This window comes from Platalea leucorodia, assembly GCF_965183815.1.
Source record: "Platalea leucorodia genome assembly, chromosome: 1".
In the NCBI taxonomy this organism is placed as follows: domain Eukaryota; kingdom Metazoa; phylum Chordata; class Aves; order Pelecaniformes; family Threskiornithidae; genus Platalea; species Platalea leucorodia.
Window position 1 is genome coordinate 18,271,183 of NC_138823.1, and position 13,218 is coordinate 18,284,400.

General features: G+C 34.1%; 1 protein-coding gene across 1 annotated transcript in view; it reads left to right on the top strand.

The window, feature by feature from the left end:
- CSMD3 (CUB and Sushi multiple domains 3) overlaps positions 1-13,218 on the top strand; it is a gene marked incomplete at both ends in the record, with an annotated part of 751,074 nt that overhangs the window by 603,003 nt on the left and 134,853 nt on the right. The window contains 5 exons of the mRNA XM_082307341.1: positions 2,327-2,440; positions 3,116-3,211; positions 4,091-4,294; positions 7,095-7,219; positions 11,178-11,274. Coding sequence (XP_082163467.1) covers positions 2,327-2,440; positions 3,116-3,211; positions 4,091-4,294; positions 7,095-7,219; positions 11,178-11,274 — 636 coding nt within the window. The remainder of the gene's footprint in view (positions 1-2,326; positions 2,441-3,115; positions 3,212-4,090; positions 4,295-7,094; positions 7,220-11,177; positions 11,275-13,218) is intronic.

Consider the following 13,218-nt stretch of genomic DNA (forward strand, 5'->3'; position numbering starts at 1 on the left):
CGTTTGGTTGATGACCCTTAGCTGACCAGCTGTAAAGCCTTGCTGTCTTTCTCATTGAAAGAGTATCTCACACAATAGTTTGCTGCTTTCTGCTTCCCATTATGCCTGAATCCTGCTTATCTAAAGCATGTTTTTTCTCCATTGTCATTTGTTATTTAGCTGACTGGCCAAGATCCACCACTTAGCACAGTGAATGGGTTCTCCAGATTTGGGAGTTAAAATGCATGAGAAGTTTACATTTCTTCTTTCTTAGCGCATACTCCTTATATTTAATCACCATAGAGACCATTTCTCTACTGAGAGATTTCTCTTTCCCTGTCTTTTAATGAAGGCTGTAGCTTCTGAACAATGTTGCTTTCTTCTTTTTTCTTTGTTTTCTCCCCCCCCCCCAAAAAAAAAAAAAAAAATTAAACGTGGTATTATAATTCCTTTATAATACCTGATAGGAAAAACATCACAGCTAAATCATAAGCAAAGAGAGGATGTCATCAGTAGAGCTGATGAAGAATCAGATTTTTTTTCACTGTGAAATAAAATTTCCATGCTGTTATGAGCAAAACTCTCTTTTGGAAAGATTATTTTTACCGTTTTCCCAGGATACAGCTCTTGATAATAGTTATGTGTACTTGTTAAGTTATGCCTCAGAACTTGCCTGAATTTTCCATACACAGTTTGCAACTTAAATCAAAATGGGAAATAGCAGTGGAAGTCACAAAGAACTTTACTTGGCTCAAAGGCAAAATGAAATTCACTGAGTACGAAAATAAGATTTGATAAAAGTACAAATGTGATAGAAACAATTAGCTGTATTAAGTTTGTTAGTTATCTTTAGCAACACCAAAGAGAAGACTTGGATGCAGATAAATATTATTTTAAAAATCAAAAGAGCTAGTAAAAACATCAATGTTTAATTTCTGGAGATTGAAGGAAAAATGATGGAGATAACTTAGCATCTTACTTATGGTTCCTCCTAAAAATGGACAAAAATCTTCAAAAGTGTCTCACAGACACTTTTAAAATTACTTTTGTTTAAACATTTTATAAATATAACATCCAGTCTTTCCCTTCAAAAAGTGGTTTTCTTTTTTAAAAAATCGACTTCTTTTCTTCTTGAAAAGAGGGTATGATAGGATCCTGAGTTGGCAAGGTGGAACTGCCTTTTTTTAAATCAGTGAAAAGAAAAAAAAAAAAGAAAAAAAGTCAGCGATTTGAAGACTTCACATTTTTAATATACTGTTTTTAAAGCTCTAAGGTTGTATACATTGAAAGAATTGTAGGTGCCTAGCTCCATCATTTGTAACAAAATATACCAGATAAAGATATTATAGAACATATGGCAAACAAATATAATCTAGTAGCAACACATTGGAATATTTATCCCAAAATGTCTAACCTGGAAAATGAACCAGAACAGGTTTTGTTTCTCTTTATAGGTGTTCCAGTACTTACAAATATCTAACTACTTCCACCTTTTTACCTTTATATTCCTTAAGCCATATTCCCTCCATTGCTACTAATGGTGATATTATTAGGATGCTTTGTAGGTACTAGGACCAGAATTAATCAAAACAATTCTTTTTTCTTTTCACTGTTTACTTATATTGAAAGTGCAAACACCTGTGATGTGAATGTTCTGCACAGACCTTTGAACTTAAATGCAAAAATAACATTCTTGAATTGAGTTGTTCTACTAGCATTACTTTAAAAAATAATTTTTGTGATTCAATATATGTATTCTGAAAAGTGTTTGTTGCTTTGAATCAGTTGCTTATTTATTTTCCAAAAGTAAAGATGCACTGAATGTTAACGTTCGTAAGAAAAATGAAACATTCCAAGGTAAGGAAAACTTACAGAGGCTTATCAACAAAATTAATTAATAAAACACAATATATTGCACTATGCCTAGAATGATAAAGGAGGATATTGCACTGAGAGAATTTAGATGTGTGTTCGATGGGGGAGAGCAGAGAATTTGAAAGTATATTCAACAACAGAACGATGGTTTTATTCCCCCACTACCAGAATCTTTTAATGAGTATATGTATGGCTTGTGTACCTTCATTGCCTGTTTTATACATATAGAATTACATTTTTATTTATTTACCGCTGTAATAGTATGAAAAAAAATTAAACACCACGACAGCTAATTAAGTGATCAGAAAAAACTATCAATAAATATAATTCTTTATATAAATACTTTTAAAACAATATATTAATGTATATTTTGTTCTCTTTTTTTTTTTTTTTTTTTTCTTTCTTTCTCATTCTGTCCCCCTTTTTTTTGGCCATTGGTGCCTCTTGCTTTTTCTCCTTCCTGTTTGGTCAGTGGTTTTTGGCCAGTTTGTATTTTTCCAGACATCACTCCATGATGTAGTTGAAGTATATGATGGCCCAACTCTGCAGTCATCTTTGTTATCCTCTCTCTCAGGATCTCATTCAGGTATCCTTTAACAGAACTGTCATTAAACTGTTATTTATTTTTTATGAACCTAGAAAGATAGTGTAGTCAGAAAAAAAAGAAAAAGACAATTTTCATATTTTCTTAGATACAATTCAGGCTAATATACAAAATCAGGATTTTGAACTAAAAGCCTGATCACTCAAAACTTTGCATTAATGAATAAAAGGAAGCAAAATTGAATCTATTTTCTTTAGATATTTTTCCTTCTGATATTTAGCTATTATAGTGAGTGGTTTGGGCTTCTTACTCTGTGCCTTTATGACTTTTATCTAGTGAGCAATCTGAAATAGGCATTATATATTTAAAAGAGAAAGAAGAGTTTATTTGTAGCAAAGTAAAATTGTATAGATTGTGTGCACGTTGACTCTGTTAAAAGAGGTATGAGGGTTTGGTGGTTGGGTTTGTTTTTTTTTTTGGGTACAGGAAAAAAACAACAAATATTCCTAATAACTGTGATGAGTTTTAGTCCCTCTTTTCTACCATACAATGCTGCCAAAATAAAATATTGAAATCACATATATCTTGCAAAGTTTACTGAGGCAGAACAGGGTTTTGGGAGGGTTATTTCTAGCTGCAAAGACGTTGACAGACACTTTAAATGCTTCTTTAGTAAAAAGTGGTTATGATAGCTTTGTATTTGCTTTGTTTGAGTAGGTGAATCCCTTCCGTTGAGCTCAGGTAACCAGATCACGGTTAGATTTACTTCAGTTGGACCAATAACAGCTAAAGGATTTCATTTTGTTTATCAAGGTGAGACAACCTGGAAAGACGTATACATTTATTCTTTTCATCACAAATTGTAAAACATCAGAGAGGAACAGACCAAAAATGTAGAGGAAAGTACTAGCCTGTTAACAATATAACAAGTTTCACTATTCCTGCATGTTTTGAAAAATCTTTAGGACCATTCTTTTATCTCTATTTTAAAGCTTAAATCAAATATTTAAGAAGCATAAGAGAGGTTCCAAATTTAAGAAGACAGTTATACAAAGCAGCTGTTTCTGTTTGCTAATCTGGCTGACTAATGTTAGATCCATCTGGCTGCTCAAACTGGTTTATCTCTCAATTTACATATGAATAACTGTAAGTGTTATTACCTGTGGTTGAATCAGTGATCTTGCTGTTATTAAGATACTTCTCTCAGTTTACATTATTTGCCTTTTTATGGGTTAAACACAGAAATATTTGTACATCAATACTTGCAACTGCAATTCATTCTTTCATTAGATTTAAATCCTGATGTGACAGTCAGAATACACATTTAGAAATCCACAAAAATAAATGTAAATATCTATCTGACACAGAAATGTTATTTTGAAACCATGTATTAGCTGAATATTTCATAGTAGTATTTCTTTTCAGTGCCATTTTCGAGTGATTTCAGTGTGGATTTTATGCATTGCTTTTAATCTTGGCAAGGATATCAATGCTATGCTCTTCTAAATAGTAACTCAGACATCAAAAGTATGCAATCCGTATTGTGAAGATTCATTTGGGGATCATGAAAATGTTCTTAACTGGAAAATAATTGAATGTTAATTCCAATCATTTTGAATATTTGGGGCTCCAAATCTGTATTCCTCCACCAAATCTGAAATTAAGAATCCACAATTGTTTGTATGTTTGCAGCTGTTCCAAGAACAAGTGCAACACAGTGTAGCTCTGTGCCTGAACCGAGATTTGGAAAAAGGATTGGAAATGAATTTGCAGTTGGGTCATTAGTTCTTTTTGAGTGCAATCCAGGCTATATCCTCCATGGGTCAACAGCAATTAGATGTGATACAGTACCAAATGCATTGGCACAGTGGAATGATTCACTCCCTACATGTGTTGGTGAGTTCTTAAGGCTTTTTAATAGAACTAATTACTGCCTAAAGTGTAGACCATTCTCTCTAGCTGAATGTATTCCTTCTTTGTCATCAGTACAGTATTTTATTTTTGCTTACTTTTATTCATTTTCTTCTTCATTCAAGGTTAAGATTTTATTCCCCTTTCTACTCTAACCTTGCTGTGACATTTCATGAGTTTCCTGAGCATACTCTGCTGCTATAAAATATATGTTAGCTTCTTTTACATTAACATCAGTGACAGGCCCTGGCTATCCCTTAATCAAGACTCAGAAATATCAGTTTGTGCCCTGACTGCTTGCAAGACTAAGATGCTCTCACCTTGCAGATCTCAAACTAGATATTGCAAGCTATTAGAAAGAACACTAGTATATTTAAGACTGAGAAATAGTTATGCTGATATTTCATTGCTTGTCAGAAAAAAAGCAGTATTTTTTCAGAATAGAAAATATATTTTGTCTGGTTCTACTCATACGAGATTAAATTCTCAAAATTCAATTCTTAAATTAATGTGCATCCATTGACATTTATAAAGCTGACTTGTACCAACTGGAAATCTGGTGATTGTGCTGAAAAGCTCCACAGTAAAGAGATGAAATTCTAATGGTACATTTTTCCATAGGTTTATGTCAAGGGCAAATATGGCACATTTACATATTAAGTTTTATTAGAGTTTGGCTTGTTTTTTTATATGGAAAAAATCAGTTGTTTATAAATGAAGTTAAATTGGTTATCATTTGCATAGATGTTTTTGCAATGTATTCAAAGTTTTCCACCTATAACATCTGTTGCAGTATTGACTGCATTATACATTAATTTTGTGCAAATTGAAAACACTGAAAACTATTCATTTTGAGGATGAAGACATCTGAAGAACTCCATTCCCAACCAAAACAGTAAATATATATGTATGAGTTAAAGTTACTTTACTTTTCTTGACAGAGAACAGATTTTTTTATAAAAAAAGATCTTAACCCATTTCAAAAACCACATTATGATATTGACTCCAGCATTAAGAAACAGCATTAAGAACTACATAAGCAGAGTTTTAGATGAGTGGAGGAAAGGAAAATAGAGAACATTTTTTCATTAACTTGATTTGAATCTTCTGTGCTAATCAGCTGATGGTGCATGGTAGAGTCTGAGTGATTTTCAGTAAAATAAATTATTTTCTCCAAAATAGTAAAATTTTGATAGACATCAAGACTAAGTACCACTGAAGTAATATTAATAAAATATGATTAACCATCTATTATATGCAAATAATATTTATTTAGACTGTTTCAGACATGGGAATAGAACCACAATTTATATATCAATAAGAAGTTGAAGTATATAGCTATATTTCATTTATTCTCAGTGAATACAGTTTAATCAGTAGAGTTGTGCTATTTATCCCCTTGAAATGTATTCCCTTTGTTTTTCAGACATAACAACTCAAGAAAGTGTTGAAATAATTATTTTGGCCATTGATCACAATATATTATTGATATTTTAATATATGATTCAGTCTGTGGAAGAGAAAGCTATCTGTCTCTAGGCAAGCTGAATTGAGAAAGGGTTACAGGCCACCTTATGTGTGAAAATCACTGTGCCAATAAAGGTGATAAAATATATATGAGGTGAAAATTGCATTGAACTAAATCAGTTTAATAATTGAAGTGGTAGACATGACCATATTAAATTGCCTTAACTCTGGTGAATGCTTGAATATTTCCTTATAGATAGTAGACATCAATCATTGTGTCTGTTCATCCTTTTATGAGTAATTATTTAAGCACTTTAAGTGACACTGCCCTTTAGTTTACCCATGTAGTTCCGAACAGATTCTATCATTATATGCCACACAAAATGTTGCTACAGTATTCATTATTAAGATAAGTTGCATTCTCCTACGTATTTTCTAAATCCTCATATTTGTACCTAATGAAATCTGTTCAGAACTTAATAGTGTTGCATAGAAGTGATACATTAGCTTCTAATGGTTTTGATAAACCATCTCATCAATCTTTTCCATCAACTTCTTAAATAACAACAGAATATATGTATCATCTAGATTAAGCTGTAATATTCTTTGTCCCTGTCAGAGCATCTAATGATCTAGACAAGATACATTCAAGTTGAACATTCAGAAGAGAAACTTGATGGTACTGAATGCCTCTGTCCTATTTCATGCATAACACTTTTATTAATCCATGGGCATGGATATGATGAGTGCAGTCTTGCAAGCATTTAGCAACTTCTTTACTAATGTAATAGATCCATAGTCTGTAATGGGATAACTCACACAAGCAAAGAGAACAGTCAGGGAGTTGAGACTGGTGCTATTAATTATTCAGACAACAACAAAGTAGCAATATTAAGAAAGACTATCTTTTTTATGACACATTTTTATCTTTTCTACTAATACAATACATAACTGTTCAAACTTCATTCTTAACCCCTAAAAATAATACTTTTATTTTTGTAAGATTACTAGGAGACAATGGAATGGATTTTACTTACTTTGTTAAAGGTCAAATAAATAAGGGGAATATTAGCATGATTCTGTCAAGTAGAAAACTGACACAATTCTAATTTTTCTTTATTCTTTTTTGGTCATGTAAAAGAAGGTTTTTGAGACACAAGTTTTTATTTTCCTGAGATGAATATAAAATTTTTAGTGTAGCATAAATTTACAAAAGTTTTCAGCCATGGTATGCTGAATATTGTGCAAGCTTTGATAATAACTTTTCTCACTTCTGAAGCCTCATACTTAATTTCTTGCCTTGTGCATTTCCTTTCAGTGCCCTGTGGTGGAATTTTAACAAAGCGCAAAGGGACTATTTTGTCTCCCGGTTACCCTGAGCCTTATGACAACAATCTGAATTGTGTGTGGAAGATCACAGTACCAGAGGGAGCTGGGATTCAAGTAAGTATACTTTCTATTTGCTTGTTATCATCATGTTTAAAACTATTTTTCCTGATGCGAGAGCATGAAAAGATCATTTATTCATATATTTTTTTATCTCACTAATGATTCTTACAATGGAATTTATTGCACATCTTTTTATTCACGCAGCTGTTAAAAATTACAAGATTTACAAAAATCTTAAAAGATAGACTTGTAACTTTTTACTTAGAAAAAAACACCAGTAATTTAAAATGTGTTATTTCAATAGGTCAGTGACTCCTTGTAAGGCAGAGAAAATAGAGAGGCTTTCCTGTGATTTTTTTTTTCCCCTCTCCCAAAATGGATAAATCTCCTCTAACAGAGTGGAATTAAGTGGGTTGCTTCCATGAACAGGTTATATATGTTTTCCTAGAAACTCATTTATTTACTCTATAGTTATGGAAATTCATTGTGATATAAATATGCTTCAGTATGTTTCAATTTGAGATGGGAATTGGTCCTTTAAAATATTGTCAGAATTCTCATTTACTAAAATTTAGATTAAGAAGTTCATGGAACACATAGCAGAAAATTATCCATTAAGCTGAGTCATGTATATCTCACTCTTTAAGGTTCACTAAAGAAACTGGCAGAAATCTGGTTATTGGAAAGGCAGTTGAGTTTAATAAATTAGGACTTTTAAGCATCATCTGATCAAATTCCTAGCAAAATGCATATCAAGAAACCATGGTAGCAATTTTTCTATGTCTACCCTTCGTTCAAAACATAACTACGCTAGAAAACGAATAAATAAAGAGCTTTATTTCTGTAGGTAGAGATTTAACAGTGAAAATCAGGAAAACCATTGTGGACAGTTTATTAAATCTTTTTAATAAATTACATCACAGAGATTTTAAGGTATTCTACTGTGTCAAGAAAAGTTTTAAAAATAGTATGGGTTTATACTTTGCTACGTTATAAGCATTCAGAAAATCTATTTTTGCTTTAAATAACTAAAAATACTTAAGAAAAGTGTAAAAACTTTATGGAAGAACACAGAAACCATCATAAATACAAATTAAGTCCATACATGATAAGATTTATGAGTTTGGTTTTCAAAGCCACCCATTTCCATTAACAATAATATTTAATAACATAAATTAGTTTTGAGATTGATTTTGAGGAACAGTACTTGATTTAAACAGTTGACTAAGTTAGGATACTTTGTTTTGTGTATTTCTTATACAATCAGTAATGTAAGTTAAACACTAGGAGGATAACTCAGAGGGTTTAAATTAGACGTTAATTGGCTTTCTGACTTAGCCAGTCACTGTTACTTTTTGGAAGTGTTTATCTCTTATCACAGACTGAATTAGGTGATTAAATTACTAACTTTAATTTCGAATTATGTTTCTAATCTGCATGATATTCTTTTGCTCCAGAGTCATATTAAGTAGATATATTTACTGTTTGGTTTTTTTCCTGGTTCTCTTGAGGTTTTTTGCTGAGCTAGCAAATACCATCCTTCCTTTCTATTCTCAGTTACTAAATAAGTTATTCATTTATATTTGTATAAATGTAATGACAACAGGGCAGTTTCATGGACATACCTGTATGACTGTAATTAGATCTGTAGAACGTTTAGTATTGTCACTGAAGCAGGACAGTCATGAAGTGTGATATTTATGCTTGATTCTTTGTATCCTGTCTGATTTTCAGGGCTAGGTCTGAGGAAGATAAACTCCCTGATATAATAAACTGAATGCAGCTGATACAAGATCAGTAAGACAGAGTATACACCAGAAATCATCATACCATTTTTACTGTGTTATTTTTCACAACTATGCTTAGCTTTATATCTACTAAGGACATTAAAAAAAGACATTGGAATTGTTTGGGGTTTGTTTTTTTCACTTCATAGGAAAGAAAAGAACTGAATATACATATACAAAAATGTAATTATTACTGGGAAAATCAGCTACTTGAGACAACATTTGAAAACTTGGGTGACTGATTTTGTCCAACCTGAGAATGCACGCATATGCAGATACTCAAGATACTGTGATAGCTATCGGTTTTTGTGTTTATAGAAATGCATAAAATATCTGGACATTTTTCCTGACCAATATTTATTCCCTCAAAGTAACAAAGACACTTTTCCAGCTTTAAAGAAGATGAAAATAATATATCACCAATGTATATTCCTCTGTGAAATGTGTAGATGGAATTTTAAACTATTTAGGTATAACAGCTATCAATGTGCATGATTATGTTGTTGAATTTGTTGAAACAGTGATCAGATGTAAATACTGATCTGTCTCATACCAGACATTTAAAAGTAGATTTAGGTAAGTATGAAGAGTGTGCACTAACAACCTGCCTTCAGGCACCTAACTTAAATACCTTATATCAGGAAATTAATCTACCATGGTTCCTTATAAAGTTAGGGAAGAAAGGCACCTCGAATAGATGACTCAAAACAATTAATATAGACTCTGACTCTCAATCACTGCCTGAAGGTATGTCTGTCTATTTATTGACTGCATGGGAAGGTTAGGGCAACTAGCAACAGTTGTACTAAAATAAATGTTTTAAATTAGGTGTTTTATGATGAATATAAAAACTGCAGTCAGCAGCAATCTAGCCCTGAAAACACATAAAAAATTAGATAATTTGAAATTTGTTCTGAAAGTTTCCTAGATGCCTGCTCTTCCAATTCTGTATGTCTTCAGAAATATTCCTGACAGAGACAACACCCATACATTTCACCTAAAACCCTTGTGAACCAAGAAATGAACAGACAAGTCTTAAAGTTTTCTGAGAGACCAGATCCAGTGGACCCTCTGCAAGTATCTAAAACATGCTAATAGTCAGGGCCTCTGCATTTCTTCACTTTTTTAAGAAAAAAGTCATTCTTTGGCTGTTGTATCTGACCAATTCCTACAAAAAGTACAGTGTTTAAGACCCTCATCCAAGAAATAGGTAGCCAAACTGAACATTCGTTTTACCTAGAAGAAGGTCCAAGTCATATATTTCACCTAGAAAAAGAACTTCATTACCTATTTGTACTGGAACCAGTGCTTATTTCTTGTGCTGAAGTTATTCCATTTTGGAGAAAATAAAAGGAAGAATAAGTGAGGTGGAAGAACAGTAAAATAAGTACAATTCTCTAACTTAGTGTCTAAGGTATCGCTTTCTGAGAGTGGTTGGGGTTTCTTCTGCAATTCTGTCACTCTTTAATTGCTTTTCATTAAATGGTTATTTTACTAAAACAAAAAACTGCCAGACCCTCTCCCCTCCAAAACAGGACCAGGAACCTGTCATTTCTCTACTTTGTAAGGAGTGTTTTCACTGTATGAGAACAGATACAACCTCCCTCTTGCAGTCTATCTGCTTACCGTTTTGCATCTCCTTATGAGTGGAAGGATGTTGTTACCTCTGGAAGGAACGAAGTGAATGTTCTGCCTTTTGCTTGTAGCATGCTAGTGACTGCTTCTCCTCAGGAAATGAGTCAATGATGAAGTTAACCAAACACAGGAGGTTGCTCTTACCTGAAAGCAGAATTGAACATGGCAAGACAGATGAAACAGCGTGCATCACTGTGGGACTGTTTTCAGCCCTGGATAAACCAGAGAGAATCACAAAGAAACTGCAGTACTTGACAATACCATATTTTGTCTTCCCTTAAATGTCCTCCCAACAAGGGAATCATGTTCTATACCCAGATGATTTTCACAGTTGTGTTATTCATCAGAGGTAATATGTGGTTATCACTAAGGGTCACAGGACTTAGAAGTCTGAATTAGCAATTAAATACAAAAAAATGTTGCAACGCAATTTTATTCACTTAATGATGATTTTCTATTCTCTTTGACAATGAGAGCAAGACACAACTTTTCATGATTGAAAGCCACAGAGGCTACAATTTATGGCCATTTTTGTGCTTGAATACAGAGGGGAAGAAGTTTATGTTCTTTACCTCACGTTTTCTTCATAGGTGCAAGTGGTCAGTTTTGCCACAGAACACAACTGGGATTCCTTAGACTTTTATGATGGTGCTGACAACAATGCTCCAAGGCTTGGAAGTTATTCAGGTGACTGAGAAGATTTTACAATAAGTGTTTCACAGATTCAACTCTTCATTGTAAACACACAGCTCTTTCTAGTTCCTTTCTGTGTGTATGCATGTGTGTCTGTGTGTGTTTTTTTCTCCTAAAATCAACAACAGGTAGTATACTTTCTGTTTTTATCAGTCATCTCTCAGTGGATTTTCATAAAGCTGAATATTTAAAAATGTTAGAAATTAAATAAAATTCAGAGGCTCCCAAACTATATGTCTATTAATCTCATTTTATACCCACTGTTATAGTAGGGTCCAGAGATACAGACCTCTAAAAGAGATGCCTCTTGAAATTGTACATGACTAAAGGATGCAGTACCCTTATTTTAGATAAATGAGACAGTTCTGTTTGCCTTACTTTGTCTTGTTTTGTTTTGTTTTCCTTTATTCTACTTCATTCATGTGTAGAGAATGAGATCACAGACAATAGATTGTTGTCTTGTGCTGAAACACAAATAAATAATCAACCACATTTCTAAGAATAGACATACAAAATATGTTCAGAGCTGCTTGATATATTTGGCTGTTACATTTAAAATTATTCCAGTTACAGAATTTTCTCTTGCTTTTATGAAAACCCCGGTGAATATTTCTCCTTTTATGGATAAAAGCATGTAAAATTCAGGTGTACAGTTCACTGGGCAAAAAATTGGCTGGATGGCCAAGCTCAAAGAGTTGTGGTGAATGGAGTCAAATCCAGTTGGCGGCCAGTCACAATTGGTGTTCCCCAGGGCTCAGTATTCAGGCCACTTCTGTTTAATATCTTTATCAAAGATATGGATGAGGGGATCGAATGCACCCTCAGTAAATTCGCAGACGACACCAAGTTGGGCTAGCGTGTTGATCTGCTGGAGGGTAGGAAGGCCTACAGAGGAATCTGGATTGATGGGCCAAGGCCATTTGTATGAGATTCAATAGGGCTAAGTGCTGGGTCCTGCACTTGGACCACAAAAAACCCCATGCAATGTTATAGGCTTGGGGAAGAGTGGCTGGAGAGCAGCCTGACGGAAAGGGACCTGGGGGTGTTGGTTGACAGCTGGCTGAATATGAGCAGGCAGTGTGCCCAGGTGGCCAAGAGGGCCAATGGCATCCTGGCTTGCATTAGAAATAGTGTGGCCAGCAGGACCACGGAAGTGATAGTGCCCCTATACTCGGCACTGGTGAGGCTGCACCTTGAATACTGTGTTCAGTTTTGGGCCCCTCACTACAAGAAGGGCATTGAGGTGTTGGAGTGTGTCCAAAGAAGGGCAATGAAGCTGGTGAAAAGTCTAGAGCACAAGTCTTATAAGGAGCGGCTGAGGGAGCTGGGTTTGTTTAGTCTGGAGAAGAGGAGGCTGAGGGGAGACCTTATCACTCTCTACAACTACCTGAAAGGAGGTTGTAGAGAGGTGGGGGTTGGTCTCTTCTGCCAAGTAACAAGTCACAGGACAAGAGGAAATGGCCTCAAGTTGTGCCAGGGGAGGTTTAGATTGGGTATTAGGAAAAATTTTTTCATCAAAAGGACTGTCAAGCACTGGAACAGGCTGCCCAGGGAAGCGGTTGCGTCTCCATCCCTGGAGGTATTTAAAAGATGTGTAGATGTGGCATTTAGGGACATGGTTTAGTGGTGGACTTGGCAGTGTTAGGTTAACGGTTGGACTTCATGCTCTTAAAGGTTCTTTCCGACCTAAATGATTTTATGATTCTATGATAATATAAATTTATATTAGACCCTGCTTCCATGAGTGCTTACAGTTCATATGTCTGATACTGTGGTGCACTGAAAATGTAATAAAACTTTTATAGGGACATATATCTGATAATACCCATGGTGACAAAATATGGTGAAATTGGTTATGTGACCTCTTTCCCCCTCCCATCCTCACTCCCCCCTTCCTCCCTTTCTCTTTTTCTCTTTCTCTCTTTTCATACACGCACA